At 45.2% G+C, this 23,074-nt stretch overlaps 1 protein-coding gene across 1 annotated transcript; it reads left to right on the top strand.

Moving 5' to 3' along the window:
• The first annotated feature begins 636 nt into the window (after nucleotides 1-636).
• Nucleotides 637-22,992, top strand: CKMT2 (creatine kinase, mitochondrial 2). The gene is made up of 10 exons (XM_006197615.4): nucleotides 637-688; nucleotides 10,735-10,906; nucleotides 12,243-12,441; nucleotides 13,856-13,951; nucleotides 14,403-14,624; nucleotides 16,434-16,519; nucleotides 17,484-17,607; nucleotides 18,671-18,805; nucleotides 20,012-20,137; nucleotides 22,731-22,992. Exons 2-10 carry the CDS (start codon nucleotides 10,755-10,757, stop codon nucleotides 22,848-22,850), a joined length of 1,260 nt encoding a protein of 419 aa, XP_006197677.1. The 5' UTR covers nucleotides 637-688; nucleotides 10,735-10,754; the 3' UTR covers nucleotides 22,851-22,992.
• Nucleotides 22,993-23,074: the final 82 nt, after the last annotated feature.

The following is a 23,074-nucleotide window of genomic DNA, read 5'->3' as shown; positions in this document are numbered from 1 at the left end:
GTTCCAAGGAGGGCTATTTTTAAGCAGGACCTTCTGTGTGGTAAATTAAGCTGGTGTGGAAAGAAAATGAGATTATCTAGCAATCTACTTCAGATGGCCTGATCTGGAGGAGAAAGGTGATTGTTATTATCTCTGTATCCAGGCCCCAGACAACCTGTTGGAAAGAGATGCTCAGAGCCTGACTAGAAACTGGAGAGGAAGCTTTAGACATCTTCTTCCTCTCGGACCTCAGCGTGGAAGCGGGTGAGAGAGAAGGGCTCTCATTCCCCGCAGCTAACCTGGGGCCCAGGGATGGGGCTCCTGAGGGAAGGTAGCAACAAATTCCCTAACAGGTGCAGCAGTTTCCTGGCGGCCCTCCCACCCCGAGGCCGGGGGCCTGCGGGCCCAGGAACGCCTCGCAGAGCCCTGGAAGAGGCAGCCTCCAGGACTGGACTTGGGGAAGAAAACGTTTCAGTGAAAGGGCAGGTGCTAGAAAAAGCCCAGAGCTCCGCAGCGGCAGTGTCAGCAGCGGCCGGCCGGCAAGGGCAAGGCTCAGGTTGCGCGTCCGACGCGGGCCCCGCCCCTCCCGGCCCCGCCCCGTTCGACTCCGCCCCGCCAGGGAGCCCTTTTAAGGCGGGGCCCCGCCCACTGCGTCCCTACACTCCTTGGCTGTGCGCGGCCGCGGGACGTGGGAGACTCCGGCTCCAAGGTCAGTGAGGCCTGAGGCCGGGAAGGCCGGCTTTTTTCCTTCAAAGCGGGGGCATTGCTAGTGCCAGGGTGGGGGCTTTGTGAGCAGGGAGTCAGGTCTGTGAGCATTGCTCCTGTGTGAGGAAGTCCTGGTAACTCTCTAAAGAAGCCAGCAGAGCATCTGTCCTTGGCTGAAGCCACCCTGCACCCCAGGCGCGGGTAACCATTCCGTGGGACAGCTGCTCACGAGGTGCTGGAACTGTGTCAGAGAATGGAGAATGTTGGAGAAAGATCTCCCTCAGCAGCATCAAAAGAGGTGCAAATCAGTGACTTAGGATAAACTAACTGAAAAACGAACATTTTGAAGCCCTGGAAAGGAGCTAATTACTAATCGTCCCAATAGCTAGATGCAATTTAAATTGTTTAATATTATTGCTAGAGATTCATTTTTAAAATCACTAACCTATTAATAATGAGCCAACAGTCCTCCTCCTCCCCACCTCCACAGGACGTAAAAATGCTATAGAATTGGCCTAAATGTGTTTCATCTCTGGTAAAGACCTGTTCTTTGCTTGCTTGCTTGGCTTACTGTCAGCCCAGTTTCTGTCCCTTGAGTGGGTGACAGCTCTGCCTTTGAATGCTCTGGTGGGTGTAGAGAGTGATATTTGCCAAAACAAGGCAAAACTCTTTGGCCCTCCTCCGTGCTGCCCTTTAAACCTTCCCTTGAGCGTTGCCCTGGCTCTGTGACCCCACACAGGGCCTGGTGCCCCCATGACAAGGTATGCTAGTTCAACTGGTGAGATGTTTCCAGAAGTACCGCTTTTCCTGTCTGCCGCAATCACAATTCCTCCGTTTCAGAGCTAGAGTCCTTGGCCTGTTCTCTCTATGCTCATGGGGAAGAACACGACCACCACCCGAACCTGGCAAGCCCTCTTAGAGGGTATCTGGCCGTTATTAGGCTGTGTGAGCACTCCACTTCCTCCTCTGCTTTGTAGACACCTTTCCCGAAAACACCGTCCTTTACAGTTGACCCTTCTGTGGGTTAAGGCACTGTTCCAGCACAGGGCATGAGGGCCACATGCACCCATGGCCTCTGGCAGCTTCGTGATTAAATCATATCTATAGAGAATGGACCATAGGCCAGCTCAGTCTTCCTAAAGGGGTGGCTGAGGAAGGACCAGGAAACGGGGTAGGCATGGGATAAGAAATGGGGAGTCCTGTATGTTCAGAGGCAGGAGGAGGATTGGTTCTCAGGCAGACTTTGCCGCTGGCTCAGAGGCACTGGGTCTCCATCTCTGCCATGCTTAGAGAAAGCCATTTGTCTTCCAGAGGAAATCACGTGGGACCTTGCATCAGCATTCTGAGACTTCCTGCCCACTCGGCCAGGAATCCCACAGGGAGCCTGTTTTGAAGGTGACTGCTAGAGGTCACACCCACTTCTGCCTGGGAAGCCACCGAGACTGATTATTCTCTTGAGCAGGGAAGGAGGCTCCCACTCCTTAACAGCATTTCAAGGACTAGATCATTCCTAATTTCCTAGTTTTTGAAAATGATTTACCCTTGAAAGATCAGTCTGGTGGTGATATGTCTTTATCACCGAGGACTAGGAAAGGCCTCTGTTTTATAGGGAAGGACTGTAAACATCTCTGCTTTGACTTCTACTTGATGAATAGAAAAGAGATGCTCAAGGCTGCCCCTTTAGGGTGCTGGTATCTGGTGGTGGCGAGGTAACTTGAACCCTCTGTTCTCTTAGAACTGGAGGGGACAGCCATTTTCTCCTGGCCACAACTGGCATCGTGAGAATTTGTTCAGAATGTTCTGTGGAGCTGGTCCAGCCCCAAGGACGTCCTCTGTTTTGGGGTGACTCTCTCCGGTTGGAAAGCTGACACATGGTCCTCCTCCTGGCCTTCCACTGCCCTCCAAGGAGTTCAAACACATGGACACTGTGTACTGCTGGACCAGAAATAACTCTGAGTCAGCAGAACGGCACCCCTGGCTTCTCCATCCAATATGCTCAGTACGACCAGGTGGCTCAGAATTGAGGCTGTGGCAGAACCCAAGTCCTCCACATTTTAGAATGTAACAGAATCAGACAAAACCTTTAAACCAGGACCCAGACACCCAGTATGCCTGCCTGAGACAAAGAGGTATACAGCTTTTGGGCACAATGACAAAAGGGCTTAATATGGTGGTTCTTGTTTTTTGGTGGAGAGGGCAAGAGTAGGAATAATCACAACATCATTATTTTTGGTGGTGATCTTGCATCCCATATAGTAATCTCTCTGGCTTGTAGCCCAGGAATTCTGCCAGATTTCAGCCCTGATGCTGTAAACAATGCTTTTTAAATCAGGAGTCATGAGATGTTCCAAGTTAGGGAAACAGCTTCTGTGGGGTGTGGGCTAGAGACTTCCTCCCTCCTCACCCCTGCAATCCTTACGTCTGTATGAGAGAGGACAGAGGAGGGAAGGAAAGAGAAGAGCCCATGCCCCATCTCAGAGAAGGGCAGGCTGGCCCAGCATCCCCAGCATGGCTGGTAGGTGCTTTGGGCACCTGGCGTTGGAGCGGAGTAGGGGAAGTGGCACCTGGCATCTCGGTCACTTCAGCAGAAGCCTGAGGGCAAAGAAAGAGAACAGACTCATAATACTCTGCTACTCTGGGGGAGTCACGTGCTCTGAGGTGACAATCCAGCATCTAGAAGCTGCTGTGCTAAATGCATTTTCTATGGTCTTCGGGGGCCAAACCGAGTGGAGTGAACTGTGACACTCCTAGGTCCTCTACCACAAAGGTGGTTTCGCTCCAATTCTGGTCAGTGCAGGGCTGCTTGTGAGGTGCTGTGGTCTGCAAGGAGCCTCAGTCCAAGGCAAAGACAAGCCTGAGTTCAAATCCGAGCTTTATCAAGGTGCTAGCCCCAAGACCTGGGGCAGGTCACTTCACCTCTCTTGAGTCTGTTTTCCCCATCTGTAGAATAATGCTTATTTGGCAGGATTGTTTCTAAGACTGAAAACAGTGTTTGTAAGGGCTCCTTGCATGATGCATGGCTCGTGGTAGGAGTTCAATATATGGTAGTTAAAGGGAAGAAAAGACAGCCAGCTTGACTGGGCGTGCAGGGATGGAAAAGACTTTCCAGGTGGAAGGAAAGGCCTGGGCAAGGAATCAGAGTCTGGAAGAACTTGGGAGCCCAAATGAGTAGGTTCATTTTGTGATGTTGGTTTGCAGAGGATGATGAGTGGATCTGAAAGTACATGATGTGCTCCTTCTGGAATCAAGCCTTGTCCTCAGAGAGATTACAAAATAAAACAATTAAATGAAACACTTTAAATGCTAAAAATGTAAACTAAAATCAACAAACGTGCAGAGAAGGGGCAGACCAGTGCTGGCTAGGATAACCAGGGTGGCTGTGGGGAGAGTGATAACTGTCTCCCCACTTAGGGTCACTAGGGAAATGAGACTTACATTTATTCAGTGCCTACTGTGGCCTGTCACTTAATCCTCACAACAGCTCAGGGAGAGGTCTCATCGAGCTCATTATGTAGAGGGAGTTGCTGAGGCTCAGGTAGCCAATTTGCAGGGTTCCCAGACCCAGCAGGGCTTGGGAATTGATTGTGAAGCTTTATCACAGTACACCTGTGACAGTCCTGTTTTTGCTACTCGTTCAAAAGATGGAGCCTAGAAATCTGGATGTTTAACACCCTTCACAGTTGATGTCTTTTACTTTTAATTTATTTATTTTTGACCATAAAGACAATACGTGCTTATTTTTACAAGTTGTGCAATACAGAATTCCATTAAGAGAAAATGAATAATCTGCCTACCCCAAATCTGTTGCTCTGAAGTAATGCTTTTTGCAGGTTGATGAATAACTTTCAGTACTTTATGTTCATACAAGTATATGCAGATACATATATATGTAAATCATTGTTACAAAATTGGAACCATTCATATTCATTACTCTGCAAGTTTTTTCCCTTTTAATCTAAGAATATGGCATGTGGTGTGGGCTGAGGGCACTGGCCATTCTCCCACCTAGAAGCTAGTTGGAAGGCAGCCAGCCAGAGGGGGGCCTCCATAGTCACCTGTTTATGCATGTGGGTGTGCGGTGTCTTGTCATTGTTTCGCTCCAGTCTTTTGCAGTTTGTGACCTGGTACTAGTCCCAGGGCAGGTGGAGGCAAGCAATACCTCAGTCTGAGTAAAGACCAGACAAGATCCCTCAAACAGTGGAGCTGATTGGGCTGGGCCCATCCCAGGCCCTCCCAGGGGCTCCCATGGGGCTCTGGCTTCCTGCAAAGAACGCTTACCACATGACTGGTACTTGCCCAAGTTGGGGTGCTGGTTCGGAGCGTGGACTATGGAAACAGACCACTGGTCTTGAATCCCAGCCTTGCCACTCACAAACCATGTGCTTTTGGCCAAATTATTTTACCTTTCTTTACCTCCATTCGCTCACCTGTAAAATGAGGATAGTCAGAGCATCTGGCTCACGGATGGGTCTGTTGTGAGGACTTAATGAGGTAATGATCATAAAGCTCATAGACCCGTGTGCCCGGCACGCAGTAAGTGCTACATGAGGCTTTTCCCCTCAGACTAGGAGTTCTGTGAAAACCGCCACATAGTAGGCACTTCAATATTTATCAAGGAAATAAGTGCAAAGATACCTATCTTCACCACCTCATCATCCTATCTTGCTTCTCCCTGCATCGCTGCCCACTGTGGCTCCTCCTGACCTGAAGCACGTTAGTGTCATTCATTCAGTTCATTCATGGTGACTGTGACCCACACTGCCTGATGATCTCTGCAGGTCTGTAGTCACTGGTGTTCCTGGCGGGTGGAGGAAGCCCTGAGGGTGCACCCTCTGGTTCTGCTGCCCCTCAGAGCTGCCCAGAACAATGCCTCTGTGCTGGTTGGCAATTTCACCCCATAAATATCCTCTCTAGAGCCCCTTTGGGAAACTGTGATTAAGAGAAGCCATCCAGTATCCCTGAGAGGCCGTGAAGAACCAGAGGCAGCTAGGACTGCCTGGCAACTCCATTCCTTGGGAGATGAGGGGGTTGACTCCATCCAAACATGCTGTAATATTGTCTGTTATTAAACCTTGTAAGTAGAAAAGGATCTTCATTTAAATGAGTACCTATTGAAACTCAATACATGTGATTTCCCTTCAGCTGTGTGACCTTTGACTGTCAGTTAACCTCTCTGTTTTCGAGTTCCCTCCTCTGTGACATGGGGCAAGATATCTGCTCTTTGGGGTTGTTGTGGAGAAAATACTAGGCCCTTGAAAGTACTCTACTTTTGTCCCCCCCCTTATTAAGATATGAAAAGGATTTTAAATAATTCCAGTTATTCTACAGTAAAATGGGTTCCTCTAGAAAGTGGCGCAATCCCCAGCATTGCTGATATTTAAGGAGGGCCAAAGGGAAAGGGATTCCTGCATTCAAGCTGAGCTAAATGTCCTCTTAAGTCCTTTCCCAGTCAATGTCCTTATGACTATTCACTCACTCACCCAGCATTTACTGAGAACCTATCCTGTGCAGGCCCCTGGGCTTGAGAACCGAGAAAAGCTGTGACTCAGTCCTACAGTCATTGGGTCTTTTCTCTTCCAGATGTTGGGACTGGCTCTGAGTGATGTTCGTCCTTGACCTGAGCCCTGCTGAGCTCCTGACACTGTCCTTCCTGGCATGTGGGGCAGGGAAAGAACAAAATTAGTGCTCCCCTCTCTTTTCTTGGAGCATTTCCTTTAGAAAACTTGTAATTTTTCTCTGTCCCTTTGAGATGCATTTAAATCTTTTTAAAAGTTAAGTCTCCAGCCAGTTTAACAACCCAGGGCTGTCTTTCTCAAGGGCCTGGGAGCTGTCTCTTTCAAATGTAAGCGTTCAGAAAGTTAGCAGCCCAATTTCCCAGACTCAGTGGGACGTGGAAGTTTGAGGTGCAGGCTCCCGGTGGTCAGTGACCTGCTGTCAGAGATGGGAGAAGCTCATTTTCCCTTTGTTTTTGCTTGTTTGTTTGTTCAAATGTATTTATTTAGTTTGTTTACTTTTGTATTTTGAAGCAAATAAATTTTAATCTGGGGACCGAGGCCTCATCTGACTAGGGTAGGGTATTAGGTAGAGCTTTATCCTAATTCATTTTCCCTTTGGAGAAAGGCAGTTAGCTAACCCAAAAGTCCACCCCGATTTTCAGGTGAATTTGGGGTGAACTCTGTGTGACACATGGTGCTGTCATGTCCTCTTACCTGAGTTACCTCGAGGACATGTGTGGAGTGGGTTCTCTGCGTGGCTCTGGAAGAGGGGACATTTCATCTTCTTTGCAGTCTCGTTAGCCAGTTGCCTGTGATGGGCCTCACAGTCTGGTTTTATGCCGAGTCAATGATAAAACTGTTTTCTTTCTTTCTTGTATCTTATGGGGAGGAATTTTGGTGTTGGGAGATTGAAGTTAAATTTCCCCTCTAGCACTTGCTCCTCATCTGACTTCTCCTTCCTGACCTACCTGCTCAGTCTGGAAAGGATCCCTGGAGGAAGGACGGGCGTGCACTTAATGCTGCGTCTGTTATCTGTGGGGCAGCCCCAAAACTGCTGAGGATGGGCCTGGCGAGCTCCCAGGGGTCAGCCAGCCTGTCACGGCTGAGAGGTCAGGAGCCTGCGCGGGGCTGCCCCGGCTCACGGGGGGCTCACAGAGACTAGGAGCCGGAGCAGGGAAACAGTAAAAACAGCCTATTGGCCTCGCTTGCCTGCTTTTATGATAGGATTTCAAAATCAGTGGCTGAAGGGATATGTCTGCTGTAATGTATTAGTGATCAAGCCAATAAAGGAGAGAAAAATGAAAATCAAGATATTTGAGTCAACCTCAGAAACAAATGTACTTCCTGTTAACTTAGGGACACCATGTCCTGGCTTATTTTTTGCCCCATACATAGTCTGGGAAGAATTCGGGCAAAGCTTCTACTCTGGTGAGTTTTGTGGTAAAACTCAGAGAAGACAGTTTTGTCTCTCTGCTTAGGAAGCAGATTGGAGGGTGTGGAAGCAGGTAAGACAGGCCTGAAAGATGTAAGTTAGTGTCACCTGCTGTGTCTGAAGACCAGGAACATGGGTGCATTTCCTTGAGGAACACTCACTTCCTCTTGGAAGAAGAGGGACAACAGCCCAAGTCTAATAGGGAGCAAAGAAGTATCTGTGATGAGATGAATGCTGGGCCATTACAAGCCCCTAGAACAACTTTAAGAAATGGCCCATTTATCTTGCCTGCTGATTACTTAACTAATTCCTGTTGTCTTTAGGACTGAAGGCATTGTTTTGACTCTAGCACAGAGGAAAGGCTGCCTGATAATCTTATTTCCTGGGCTAACTTAGAGAAATAACTTCCTAAATTTTTTCAAGGACTTTGATACTTCTGGTTGAGGTGTTCAACTTTCTCCCTAGTGTTGCTCAAAAAGGATGTTAAGTAGAGACTTCCGGGTGGGGATCCTGGAAACACGAAGTTGATGGACTGATCCCAGTTCCCAAAATGCAATCAAGGAAGAAAGTGGACCTCAGAAGGCTACTCTTAGAATTGTGTATAAGGCCATGCCAACCTCGCCTTATTAGAGGAGTTTATCATCCACTTGATAGCCCAGGTTTTCATCCCACAACCATACTTTCAACGGGCTTTTTGCACCCACCTAACCCACATTTGGAGAATCATGCAGCAGAGTCCCAGGAACCTTCTAAATATTAGGGGAAAAGATACCAGCCTTTATTTGAGCATCACTGAGACCAAAATGAGAGAGTACTGAGTGTTACCTGCTCCATTGGCCTCCACTCAACAACCCACGTTTGATAGCTCTCCTCTGGGTGATGCTGTGGCTTAATTGTCAATCCTAATTCCTGGGCAGTAGCAGACACAGCAGGGTATCTGATTTTCATCCCTTGTTGATATTATATGAACATTTATCTTGATTTATGTTTTCTGCATTTTGTCTACATCTCAGGCTGTCCTTCTGGTGTCTATTTCCTACTTTCTAAAGTACACATTTTAGTAGTTCCTTTGTTATTGATCTGCTCTTTACCTTTAATTGCCTTTTTCATTCTCACTTTTGAAAGATAATTTGACTATATCCCCAAGTCTGGTTGATAAGTATTGTCTCTATTGTCTCTTAGCCCCTTAAAGGCCATTTCTCTGGCATCCATTATTCACTGTTGAAAAATCAGATGATTTTTTTCTTTAAAGATAAACTGTCTTTTCTCTCTGATTGCTTTTGATATCTTTGTCTCCAGTATTCTGGAGCTGACTATCCTTTACATATGTGTGGAGTATTTTAATTTTGCTTGGGCTTACATATGTGTGGAGTATTTTAATTTTGCTTGGGTTATGTCATGCCTCTTGAATCATGGATTTTCTGTCTTTCCTCAGTTCTGGAAAATTCTCAGCCATTTCTCTTCAAATATGGCTTCTTCTCTGTTTTCTCTATTCTCCTGTCTGTGGCTTCAGTTAGATATGTATTTGACCTGCCATTCTATTCTTTATATCTCTTAACTTCTACCTCATATTTTCTATTTTCTTATTTCTCTGTGCAACATTCTGGATAATTTCATAAGCTGTATCTTCCAGTTCATTTATTCTGTCTTCAGCTGTATTATATCCATAGTTCATTCTGATTCCCTTTCAAATCAGATTGATCATCTTTGATAGTCTCTTGTTACTTGTTCATTGTTGTGATTCCATCACTTATGTCTTTAAACGTTGTACATAGAGGTAATCTACATTCTTATCTGCCAATTCCAATATCTTCTGTCATTGGAGGTCAAAAATCTGTGGCCATTTCTTCTGTTGACTGCCATTCATGGTACCTTCTTTTGTGCTTGGTGATCTTTGGCTGAGAGCTTATTGATTGATCTTAATCTGTAGGAAAGCAGGGCCTAAACTGAGTATACTTTCCTCAGACAGGATCTGAGTGTGCTTCTGTTGGGAGCTGCTGACATTGGACCACTTTAGCCCCTCTCAAGGGCCTTAGCTTGACTGGGGTGTCTTAGACTCAGCTCCCCACCTCCATGCTGGTATCCTGATCTTAGTGTTCAAATGGGCATCCACTGTCAGAGAACCCAAACCTCCTGGCTTGTTACTCTGAACTGACACCAACTCATTTGGGATGAGTGGAGTAGGAAAATGGTCCTCAGAGACTTTGAAATTGTGTGTAATGATTAGTTAAGTCTGTTTCACCTGTCTTTACTAAACAAGGTCATTTTAAGACTTGCATGTCCTCCAAGTGGCTCCTAGCTTGAACAACAAGATGTTTGCCTGAGTAATTCTCCAGGAACATGGAGTTGTCTGGGTCTAGTTTGAGCTGAGCTGGTTAAGACCGGGTAGGACCACCAACCCTCCAAATAGGCATGTGCAAATGTCTGAGCTCAGTGACCTTTTGAAACAGGAAGGCTGAAAACTCCACCCGCAGAACATGCAGAGGCCTGTAGCCCAATCATGCCTGCGCAAAACAACTATTTCCACTCCTTTTCCCAATCACCTTTCGCTATGGTCTCCACACGCCCATGCCTCAGACTTCACTGCTTCCTTATTTGTTATCCCATAAATACCCCAAGCCCCTTGCCCTTAGGGAGGTAGATTTGAGATTTGTTCTCCCATCTCCTCCTTTGGGTACTTTGAAAATTAACTCTCTCTTTGCTGCAGACCTTTGTGTGTCAGCGTTTTGGCTTGCTGTGTATCAGGCAAAATGAGCCTGGTTTGGTAACAACTTCCTCTACCTCTTACAAGCCCAGCAGTCTATTCTATTCGGAGTCTAGTTGCTGTGCACCGGCAGAGTCCAAAAGAGCAGCTGGTCTGTCAAGCAGTCAGAAGTAGAAATCCCCCATTTTTTTCTTATATCATATTAGGGGAGAAAATGGCATGAACTTCAGGCAGTTTGACATTCTCAGTGTCTCAGACCACCCGGATTTTCCCAAGCAGTATGAAGGGGGTTGGGGGAGAAAGGAAGAAAGAGAAAAACAACACAGAGGCTAAGCCTCCAGCAGTTCTTTCTCCTGCTTGTTGGTCTCCATCCTGTGGTTCAGGGCCATTCTGTCTAATTCGGCTTCTCTGCTTTCCAGACACTCATCCAAGAGGCAGGATGGCCAGTACCTTCTCTAAGCTGCTAACTGGCCGCAATGCTTCTCTGTTACTTGCTACCTTGGGCACCAGTGCCCTGACCACTGGGTACCTGCAAAATCGGCAGAACGTGTGTGCTGCGGCCCAGGAGCAGCGCAAGCTATTCCCGCCAAGGTAGGTCCTCCTGGCTTTAAAAGTGACACCACATGCCAGCCATAAATATGCTTTCCCTTGCTCAAACAAGGGTCAGCAAGGGTGACTAAGTCAAATTGGCAGTCGTTTTTGAGCCCCATTAAGCACAGTGACCTGTGGCAAGTACAAGGAAATGTGGCTGTAGTGTCATCGTTGCTGCCCAGAGCTCAAGGTCTCGCTGAGTAGTAATAACAATAGTAATTAACATTTGTTGGACACTTCTGTGTGTGCTGAGCCCTTTATGCATAGTATTTTATTCATCTTAGCATCCCTTTGTGATGAAATGAAGGCTTCTGAAAGTTAAGTAGTGCCCAGATTCACACAGCTGGTGCAGCCAAATGCGAATCCATAGACCTTGATTCCAGACCCAGGCCTCACCCACCCTGTATTGCCTCCAGAAAGTATGATGTTATAGCACTTCTCAGCTTCAGAGGCCCTTCCAGAAGGGAAGTGGAGGAGGGGCATGAAGATGGACTGTTTTCTCAGCCTCTGGAACCTTGCCTCGGCTAAGCCACACACTGGATAGAGTTGGAGTGGAGTGCTGCCCTTAAGGGATTCCATGTAGGTGGGTGTGGACGGGAGAGATGAGGAAAACCTGAAATGTTTCTCAGACATTTAATGGCTTTTGTGGAAATCAGGATCTCTGAGGGAGTTACCGGCACCGCCATGCACCTCAGGAGTTCCTGAGGTGAGATTATCTGCATTTGAGCCCGTGGTGGTCCCAAGTCCCCTATTTTTCAGTCAGTACATCCCCCAGGGTAAGAAAGTACCCCCATTTGATTTCTTCCTATGTATTATTTCAACAGATATTTACTGAATGCCTGTTTCTATAGCCAGGCACTGTTCTCAACAAAGCAGATAATCATAGAGTTTGCATCATAGACAGAGGACAGAAAAGTAAATGAATCTCTATGTAGTTCCACCTACAGGGTTTCTAGCCTCTCCACCACAAACCCAAGGGACCAAGATACAGTTGTTATATTTTACCAAAACTTCTGGGCTTAAAAAAAAGCCTGCATATGATTTCAATTTATTTTCTAACCATTTTCACTCTGTCTCCTCTCTGTATAAACAAGCCACTGTCTGTGGGCTCCTACAGCCAGCATTGTGGACTCCTTAGGCAAGGCCAATTCCATTTTTCTGACAGTTTAGGGAATTATTTTTTTAAATCTAGCTTACATAAGCCATGACCTAGCCAAGTGTTCCTCTGCTCAGTGGCTGAAGAGAGCCTGGTGGAAGGATGGCCAGAAACAAAGCTCTTGCATAGGCCCCTTCCGCCAGTGGCTGCTCCCTGAACGCCTCTCTCCTCCCCATGCAGTGCGGACTACCCTGATCTGCGCAAACACAACAACTGCATGGCCGAGTGCCTCACGCCGGCCATCTACGCCAAGCTCCGCAACAAGGTGACGCCCAATGGCTACACCCTGGACCAGTGTATCCAGACTGGAGTGGACAACCCTGGCCACCCCTTCATAAAGACTGTGGGCATGGTGGCTGGTGACGAGGAGTCCTATGAGGTAAAACCATTGGCTGCCAGTTCTGCAGTGTGTGTAGAGGGATGGGGGGTGCTCTGGGGTCTCTCTGTGGGGCCGAGTTGCTGCCTTCAGGAAGGGCACCCATAAAGGGAAGCCAGCATCAACAGAATGCCTGCTGTGCTTTCTGGAACAGTGAGGTCTACAGCTTCCCAGGGACAAGGCTTCCAAATATCCCTCCTCACAGAGGAATGAGTTGCATGACCCAGCTCTCTGAGCTGTCAAGGGGATGAATTGGTTCAGAAAAAAAAAATCTCTTAATGTTTTTATTGTATTGATGATGTGTTTTCACCAACAGGGCATTAGGAGATGATGTGTTTGTGGCTGAACTTTACTGAGCAGGGAGGATGGTTCCATGTGTCTTTAGTATGGGAATTACTGACTACGCAGCCCGCTGTAGTCTTATTCAGTTCACTAAGTCTCTTGGAGAAATGCCGTGGTCTCCACGTCCTCACCCTGGGTGCAGAAGCACAGGATGGCCTGTTCTGGAGCTCAGTCACCAGAGCAGCCTCTACGTCACGGCAAATACCTCCAGCCCGTCTCCCTCAGGTCTGCTGCCTTTGCACCTGCCACTGCAGGGAGCTGAAGACAGTTCCCTGGAAAGGCAGCCATCAGGAGGAGGGAGGGGGCCACCTTGAGTAGACAAGACTGGTAGCTCACTCAGGTACAGCAGTGTCCAACTCTCGGCTCCCAGAGTCCCAGACTAGATCTGGCTCCCTGGACCCACTTCACATAGCTCCCACAGGCTACAGGGTGCTCTGTTATGACTTCTTCTAACCTTATTTTATCCAAAGGATGTTCCTAAGGTTTTTGGTTTTTTAAAAAGTAGATTTGCCTGAGATAGTTTGGGCTGGGAAAGGTCCTCACAGGGGAAGAGGTGCCTGCTTCACTTTGATTGCTGCTGTGCCCTTTTCTTTCTGTGCAGCTGGTTTTCCACAAATTTATTATGTTGCTCAAACTCTAGAACCTGACCTTCCCTTTTGACCACAAATCTGCTTAGCTTCTGATCTGGCAGTGTCTTTTATCCTACGAAAGCAAGGACTTCTGGGGAAAACCCTCAAATTCTTAAACACAAGCTTTTCTTGCTCCATCTTGTGGTAGTGAACTTGGCAGAATCACTAAGGAGGAGGTTATGATGACAGAGTTCTGGAGCGCTGCCGTCTCCCAAGGGGCAAAGTGTCTCAAAGAGGCTTCCTCTAGTATAGCCTATTATATTTATTACTGTTAGTATTATTATTACTGGCCATCAATCCAATCTCACACCTGTTTCCTGCATAGCACTGAGAATTTCAGAAGAGGGCATCAACTTTGACCCTTAAGATAAAAAGGGGCAAGTGATGAATGAATTAAAGTTGATGAACCAGTTCAGGAGGAAACAGGAGCATCTTCCCTTCTGCAGGTGTTTGCTGACCTTTTCGACCCTGTCATCAAGCTGAGGCACAATGGCTATGACCCCAGGGTGATGAAGCACCCCACGGATCTGGATGCCTCCAAGGTAGGCCCCAGCCGCCTCTGTACCTTCCCATGAAGCTGGCACTCCAGACCTCAGGGTAAGGAGCATCTGAGAGTAGGGCCCCTGGGTCAGATGCCCTTGAAAGCTCTGCGGTGACCCTTCCACAGTATGCTCCCTGGAGGGCCCCTGGGAAGATCAGGAAGGTCCCAGAATCTGTTTTTCTTACCTCCTACCAACAAGGTGGTGGTGGTCGCTGAGAACCTTAAGCCTTTCCTAAAACAATTCCTTTCTTCAGCCCAAATCCAGCTGGGGTAAAGCACTGCAGATGGCGCTGTGTAAAGTAGCTCCTCTCTTGACTTGCAAGACCCCTGCCCCCCGAGTTCCAGAATGTGTCCCACATGCAAACGTGCAGCGTGCCTTGAGGGTCCCTGATCAGCAGTTTGTAAGCCACTGTGGTCGTGGCGCTGCGGTGACCCCACACTCTGCCCGGCAGATCACCCAAGGGCAGTTCGACGAGCGCTACGTGCTGTCGTCTCGCGTGCGCACGGGCCGCAGCATTCGCGGGCTGAGCCTGCCGCCCGCCTGCTCCCGGGCCGAGCGGAGGGAGGTGGAGAACGTGGCCATCACAGCCCTGGAGGGCCTCAAGGGGGACCTGGCCGGTCGCTACTACAAGCTGTCCGAGATGACGGAGCAGGACCAGCAGCGGCTCATCGACGTGAGTGGCCCTTAAACCAACACCCCCGACCTCCATCCCGGGCTGTCTGGGCGGGGCTGTGCCCAGAGCCCTGACCCACATGGTGTGGCCCCTCACAGAGCCCAGGCCCCCTGCCCTGGTTGGGAGCTTGCTGCGGCTTCAGCCCGGTCAATATGAGGAAGGAAGAGCAGGCCTTAAAACTTCAGGCCAAAAGTAAAGACAGTCAGCCTATGGATAAATTCTGTGGAGGCAACAATATGGTAGTGGGCTGGGATTGGTGGGTAGAGGAGAATGGAGGATCCCAGTGGCTCCTTAGTAAGTAGAAACAATTGGATGTGGAAAATCCTGTCTGTGCCTGGAGAATGGCCTCCATTACCAGGAAGTCCAGGAAGCTGGGAGAATCTGGAAAGGGAATCCCCCAGGTGGAGGGCCTGCCCTGACTCACATTGGAGCTAGCCCCTAGGATTCCCGCTGCCTTCACACGTTTTCTATGGCTTCCTCAAGTGTAGACAAAACCCAAGTCCTTTCCTTGTTTCCCTGTAGCACAGTTAAAACAAAATAGCATTTTCAAAAGTAAATTTAAACTCCAAGGAAAAGCAGAAACTTCTGTCATTTCAGAGAATGCAACGCCACAAAAAATGCCCCATTTCCAAACCAGAGGGACCAACTCTGTGGTCAAGATGCCTCAGTCTCCAGTTCTTCTCCACTTGCCTGTTACAGAACAAGCCCTCTGACTCTAGTAACCACTTCTGGTTTCCAGCTTAAAGGACATGCTATTTCCTGGGCAGTGACAGTCCATAAGCCTGTCCTGGCTCAGGTCTCTGATCTTTCCCACTTAGAGATTGTAGAAGGACTTCCCTTCCTCTGTCTTCTTGATTTCTTACATCAGGGTAATCATATGTGAATATATGGTATCCATATTCATATTCTTACTGTGTGCACACAGTAAGAAAATGTCAGTCTCTGAACACTGATTTTGCTATGCAGAGTAGTATATTGTAGTTAGAGGCATAAGCTTAGGAGTCATACAGCATCCTAGGCTCTACCACTTCCTACCTATCTTGTGTGGGGAGGGTATAGCTCAGTGGTAGAGTGCGTGCTTAGCATGCACAAGGTCCTGGGTTCAATCCCCAGCACCTCCTCTAAAAATAAAGACAAATAAACCTATCTGTCCTGTGTGGTAAGTTGTTCTCTCTGAATCTGGTTTTTTTTTTTCCTACCAAATAGAGTGATTACATTTACCTTAGAGTGTCATTGTAAGCATTAAAGGAAATAAATGAAAAGTACAAAGCGTAGAGCCTGGCACGTAGCATTAAATTAATGGTGACTATTTTTATTTATAGATCATTGTTTTACACCTCTAAAACTCTTAAACAAAAGGAATGATAGTTATAAATAAACCAATAATGCTGGAAACACGGAGAATGCAGCTATGTGGAGCACTTTTCAGGCTAGCAGCCCTCACTCACTGCCCACTGTGCTGCTGCATGGGGTTGGTGTTGGTGGGATAGAAAGGCTCCAGAGTGATTAAGGATTTCCACTGGGGTAAAGCCAGTGGTTTTCAGCCTGAGCTGTACGCTAGACTCACCTGAAAATACCGATGTCCGGGCAACACTCCATAACAATTCAGTCAGAATCTCTGAGGGATGGGAACTGGGCGTTAGAATTTTTCTAAAGCTCTCAGGTTATGACAGTGGGCAGCTAAGGCTGAGAACCACTGCCCGAGAGACCTCAGCCATTATTAGTGAGTGAAACTTGGCCACCTAGCACTTGCGAGGGTATCTGATCTCATCAGTTTCTCCTTTCTGCTTTGTCCTTTTTGGCCTGCAGGACCACTTTCTGTTTGATAAGCCAGTATCCCCTTTACTAACTTGTGCTGGGATGGCCCGTGACTGGCCAGATGCCAGGGGAATCTGGTATGGACACAGCCTTTTCACATTTGCAGTGTGTGCAGACGATCTCCTTCAGATCACCTGCTTGTCCTAACCTGAGGTTGCTGTGACCTGCACTTGACAGCATGCCCAGCTTGAACTAAATAGAGAAAGCAGAATACTTAGAAATTGTGTGTGTGTGTGTGTGTGTGTTTGTGTGTGAGAGAGATACATGTAAGTATTGTGATGTTTCCAAGATGTATACAAATGTTAGCTGGTTTGCATGAACTATGCACGATAAAAAGGACTGTATTTTCAAGAAAAAATTAGCTTCATATTATTGGACCTCACAGAGAATCTGTTTCATGACATTAAAACAAAAGAGCAGACAATGAAAAATACATATGGGGGATGTAAGCAAAAGTCTACAAGGAAGAGTGGCTGTTGAGTGTACACACATTTTATCTTGGCCAACAGTCCTCAGGCCACTTTGATTCCTGTACCTTGGCAGGTTATTACGATACCTGAAGGAGCTGAGATCAAAGTGTTTGGGGGCAGCTGCTCAGTGTGGGTGGATAGGCAGGATCTCTACAGGAGACATATGTGAAGTCTTCTGCACCCCAAACATGTTGGGCTGCAGGTAAAATCTTTTTTTAAGTGCCACAAGATTTTGACTGAATTTATTAGGAGACAAAATACTCTTGTTAGCGGCAAGGCCAAATGTTATCATGGTGGAATTATTGTCATCGTAGTCTCAGTAATGAGGGAGATTAAGTTCTTGTTGGGCAAAAACATGACATCTTTGAGGGTTGAAGTTGGTCTTACTCTTCATTCTGTCAAGGTAACATTATTTTGCAGGCACTTAGTCACACACAATTAAGAGATTAGGGCCACATCTAAAGAAATGAGGAAGGTGAAATGGAGCAATCCAGTTACAGAAGTAATGGGGGTTTTCATGTGATGAAACAAGTGTAATTAACACTCAGCACCATATTTCTCTCTTCATTAGGCATAATTATGACAAGACATTTCTCATCTGGATTAATGAGGAAGACCACACCAGGGTAATCTCTATGGAGAAAGGAGGCAATATGAAAAGAGTGTTTGAGCGATTCTGTCGTGGACTGAAAGAGGTAAGATTTCATCAGAGATTTCTGAATATTCACTAAAATAAAATCTCTTTATTTTTCCTTCTTAAAAGGAGACACTATGATGACTTCGAAGATGGGGCTTATTTCTTTCTAAGGATCATGGCACTCTTTTGGGGTGAGGCTTCTGGAGCAGTGCTTCAAAAAACAGATGACTTTTTTTTTGTTATTAGCAAGTTCCTATGCTTCCCTTCCAAGTGCAGAATGGTTTAGAGAAGTCTGTGAATTATTAGTTATTTTCTGATTTCTTTAACAGAGCTTTAGGCTATTCTAAGCATAGAGACACTATAGGATGCACCAATGTTCCTATGTAATCTGACCACAGCCTTACTTGCTGAGAATTCCTTTATTCTACTATGCTCATGGGAAAAATAATAACAACTGACGTTTATTGAGTGTTTAGTATATGCTAGGTACACTGTTCAGTGCTTTACGTAGTTTATCTGATTTAATTGGACCATTTTAATATTCTGATAGAAGAGATTTAATTTTCTATTAAAGAAATACTATAGAATGAAAGATGAAATTTCGCCATTTGCAGCAACATAGTTAGACTTGGAGGGCGTTATGCTAAGTGAAATGTCAGACAGAGAAAGACAAATACTGTATGATTTCACCCTTATATGTGAAATCTAAAAAATACAACAAAATAGTGAATAAAACAAAAAAGAAGCAGACTCACAGATATAGAGAACAAACTAGTGGCTACCAGTGGGGTGAAAGAAGCGGGGAGGGGCAGTTTAGGGTTAGAGGGAAAAAGGGTTATTATAGGACTATATGAAATCATGTGCATGGAACTTTTGAAAGTTATAAAGCACTATAGATTTTAAAGACTGGTTCTCTCAATAAAAAATGTAAATTAAAAATAGAACTACAGATAACTTTACTTTCTCCTTTCCAAAGGAAAAAAAAAAGGAAAAGAAAACTATATATTTACCTAAATTTCATTTATGGCAAACATACAGTACACACATCTCTCCCTGATGTTCAGGATGTGCTGCTGAGTGAATGGATATCTGAGAGCTTTGTCATCTGTTCCCTGTTGTAGGTAGAACGTCTAATCCAAGAACGAGGCTGGGAGTTCATGTGGAACGAGCGTCTGGGTTACATTCTGACCTGCCCCTCGAACCTCGGCACAGGATTACGGGCTGGTGTCCACGTTAAGATCCCCAAGCTCAGCAAGGTAATGTCACATAGCCAGTGGCCCTGTTGGGTTCTACCTGGATCAGCTCAGATCAGATCACCTGCTTGGTTGGAGGAAAAAATGACACAGCCTATTCCTTAACCCTAGTTTCTGTACCTATAATAGAAAGTGACGAGAAAAGATTAAGTTTGCCTCAAAAACACTAGTATCAGTAGGATAAGAGGTTGAGGGACTGTAAGAAAGGGGTGTGGCTTCAAGAACAAGAAGTTTAAATTTTCCTGCATATAGCAAGTCGGGATGGAAAGACAGGCTGCGCTGCTCCTTGGCCTTCCAGCTCCTTCTGTCTCTCCTAGTACAGTGGTTCTCAGACTTGAGCCTGCAGCAAAATCCGCTGGAGGCTTGTGAAAACATGCATTGCTAGGCCCACCTGCAGAAGTTGCATTTCTAACAAGTTGCCAGGTGATGCTGCTGCTGTTGGTCAGGGGACTGCACTCACAGAGGACTGTCTTAGAGCACTGTCCCCTTTGCATGGTTATGGTCAGCCCTCACATTCTAGCTTGTGGTGAGGGGAGAGAACATGCAGGATTGTCCATGTAAAGATTTAAGGTCTAGACCTGGAGGCGGCACACGTCACTTCTGTTTGTTCCACAAGCAGGAACCTAGCTGGTGGTTATTTCCTGAGCTCACCTGTGGAAAATAGGAGAAGGATTCCAATGGGCAACTAATAGTTTCTGCCCCAGCATGCCAAGTGAATCAAATACTTTAAAACAGTTTTAGAAAATATGCTTTCAGCCAAAAAAAGTATAATAATATTTGTTACTCAGGATTCCAATGCGAAGAAAATTATTTGATGTGCTTTAATGTCATGATTTTAATTATATCAGTAGCAACTGATATTAGTAGTTACATAGATGAATAATAAATTCACCAAAGCTGGGATCCAGGTGCCAAAAAAGCGGTATAGAATTTGGTAACAGCTCTGCTACCTTCTAGCTGTGTTCTACGTTCAGGCAAGCTAATTCCTCTTAGCCTTATTTCCTCATCTGTGAAATGGGGGGTAAAAGCAATACCTTCTTCATTGGGTTGTTGTAAAGGTTAAAAGTTCCAGCACAGGGCCCTGGTACATAGTAAATATATGCTTAATAAATGGTAACTGTTATTACCTCTCATTCTATGTCTTTTCTAAGTGCACCAATGATGATGAATCAATTTTGCTTCTTTCGACACCGTTACCCTTTGTCCCAGGACCCACGATTTTCTAAGATCCTGGAGAACCTCAGACTTCAGAAGCGAGGCACAGGTGGCGTGGACACTGCGGCAGTGGCAGACGTGTACGATATTTCCAACATAGATCGAATTGGCCGATCTGAGGTAATATCTCTCTCACTTTCTGAACGTGAACCAACAAAATCAGCCTAAAAGAAAAAGAAGTAACCTACACAGCCTTACCTTATTCACAAAATTCAAGACCTCCTCTTTCCCCATTGAGTCCTGAGTCAAGTTAGCATTTCATTCTGTAGAATTGTTCCTCCCTGGGAAATCACTACATAAAGGTAAGTACAAGAATGTATAGGCAGGTGAAGGAATTCACAGTGGGAGGGTTGTCCCTGGCCTGCCCCTGAGAGCTATTCCAGCAATCTTCCGCAGCAGGAGCTCTGTTATGCTGAAGGCCAGCAGTCTTTTATCACTGTGAAGTCCGAGAACTCGCGTGCCCTCTCTCTGAGGGTGGTAAAATTGTGGCTTTTCTCTTGATTCTGAATTTCCTTTGGTGAAGGACACATATTGTCATCTTCACTTGGACATTTTTAGATGCACGATCGTTTGTAAAATTTTATCATTAGGGCTAACGATGGCAAATAAGGCATACATTAAGTACATGTAAGATTGTGCTCATCCAGGAATGCTTAGGATTCTGTGAATGCACAGGATGAATGGGATTCATAGACTATAGATAGGCCTGGAGTGATGCACGAGGTAAAGCACAAGGAGCACACTTAGAGAAACTGCAGCCACACTCCAAGTCAGTCCTGATCTAGTAAGTCAGCCCAGCTTACCTGGATGTGATCCCATTGAAGGTATTGTGCCCAGCATTCATTTAAAAGCCTCTTCTTATAACATGCAACCCTTAATAACTCAGTAGCTGGTTATTAAATCTGTGGATTATCAGTGCCCTTTCTTCTTCCTTGCCATTTTGTGCATATTTCATTGCTGGTTGGTACCCCTACCAGTAAATTGAGGAAGGGAAGGAGAAAACACTCAAAACATTGAAATCAACCTGAATGCTGCCAGCTCTGGTAAAATATCTGAAGAAGAAGCCTCTATAAATACCACACCTTCTGAAATTTGCTGAAAGAAGTAGTGAATAAAGAAAATCTGGGGCCTAGTCCTGTCAGCTTCTAATATCAACTAGACTTTTATTACTGGAAAGCAAGATAGTTATCACTTAAAAAAAAACAGAGTTAATAAGTGATCATTATAAAAACTAGAAAAATTCCAAAAAGTATTAAAAAAAAACACCATTTATTTTACCTAGCAACCCTGAGATAACCATTGTGAACATTATTCTAAATTGCCTTCATTCTTATAATTACTCAAAAAATATCTTTACAAAATTTAGTATTATAACATATATTTGATATAACAGCTTTTTTCCATGTATTATATGTGAGCATTTTCCTACAATACTAAGTATTCTTCAAAACATATTGTTTAATGGCAGCATAGTAAAGATAGTCCATTATCTGTTTACTATCTCCCTGATTATTTGAGATTTCGTTTGACCATCTCTCTACGTAACTGTATGACCATCTCTATACATAACTCTATTCACAATTCTGATTATTTAGTTTGAATATATTTCTAGGAAAGGAATTCCTGGGTTAAAAATGAGAGTCCCTGACTTTTGACCCAGTTTCCTACCACAAGACTTATACCAAGAGAGTTTCACTGGTAGTGAATGAGATACCCATCTCACCACACCCTCATCAACACTGAGACAGGTCAACTGGATAAGTAGAAAATATGGGTTTCTATTATTAGTAATGACTAGCTTTCTGAGCCAGCCCTCTCTTAGGGCTTCAGTTTCCTTATGCATGAAGAGAAGCAGGGAGGGCACTAGACGCCATCATGCCTAAAGTATGCTCAACTGTAACATTTAATGATCTCTTCTATTGTTGCTGTTCATTCCTGAGTTATGTATTTTAGTGCTGTCTGGAATTAACTAGTAATTACTTACTATCTTAGTTTGAGTCCCTTTAGGAGCAGTACAAGTAATTTGTTTGGGAGGCAATTCCCAGGGGAAAAATCATAGGTAGATTTACTCTAGTTGAAGAAAAACCATTATTTGTAAATGAAAGTTCTAACATTTTTTTAAGCAGCAATTTTTTTAAGTGTATCTTAATATAATTCACAGTTTCCTTTAAGTAGCAAACTTACCTGGTACAGTACAGACATGATTTAATTGCCAAACCCTTGAGTTTAAACAATTTTCATAAAGCCATTCACTGTGTAAATGACAATATCTGAACAATAGCATATTCAGTGCTCAGGTAGCTTAGCGGCAGGTCAGAATTCAGGTCCAGGTCAAAGAACATCACAAGGTGTCACTCTGTAGTTTTACTTTTAGACAAATTGTTATTTTATAGCAGAGACTGATGGGAGAAAAGTATCTGAGACGCAGACTAATGGTTTTCATGTTTTAAAAAAAGTTCTTACAGAAAGTAGTAATCCCATCTTAACTAAAGAAAGATTGAGAGAGACCCTATAATATCCCTGCTTCCCATCTCTGATGATAACTATCAGACACCTCTTCTCCCACAAAACTTCAGGGAAATACTGAGAAGAAATTGTTATAAAGTCCATTGAAGATGGCAAGTTCTCTTTTGTCCTGGGACTCTTCCTATAGATCAATGCCTAGCATGTGTCTTCTCTGCAAATTAATCTTTCATCTTTTTCACTATCAAAGGTTGAGCTTGTTCAGATAGTCATCGATGGAGTCAATTACCTGGTGGATTGTGAAAAGAAATTGGAGAGAGGCCAAGACATTAAGGTGCCACCACCTCTACCGCAGTTTGTCAGAAAGTGAACTTTCCCTTCCCTGATTTATAAATAATCTGTCTGCTGGTGTGACAGACATAAAGAAATTTCTACTCTGAGAGTTTTCATAGACTTGGAAAAATGTAAAATTGTTTGTCCTGTCTATCTTTACAATAAAACTCTCCTTAATATCTTTGGTTTGTTTCCCTGATTTTTTTTTAATGCCACTAACAATGGCAAACACATTTAATTACAAGTTGCAGGAGGTAAAAA

Source organism: Vicugna pacos, chromosome 3 (genome assembly GCF_048564905.1).
Source record: "Vicugna pacos chromosome 3, VicPac4, whole genome shotgun sequence".
In the NCBI taxonomy this organism is placed as follows: domain Eukaryota; kingdom Metazoa; phylum Chordata; class Mammalia; order Artiodactyla; family Camelidae; genus Vicugna; species Vicugna pacos.
The sequence above is the reverse complement of the archived record's forward strand: the minus strand, read 5'-3'. Positions and strand labels throughout refer to the sequence as shown.

Bases quoted from the DNA above. Each gene is read 5' to 3' on its own strand.
- CKMT2 (XM_006197615.4), top strand. From the start codon at position 10,755: ATGGCCAGTACCTTCTCTAAGCTGCTAACTGGCCGCAATGCTTCTCTG. The intron at 17,608-18,670 runs GTAAGATTTCAT...TCCCTGTTGTAG, and splicing joins TCTGTCGTGGACTGAAAGAG to GTAGAACGTCTAATCCAAGA. The intron at 20,138-22,730 runs GTAATATCTCTC...TCACTATCAAAG, and splicing joins ATCGAATTGGCCGATCTGAG to GTTGAGCTTGTTCAGATAGT.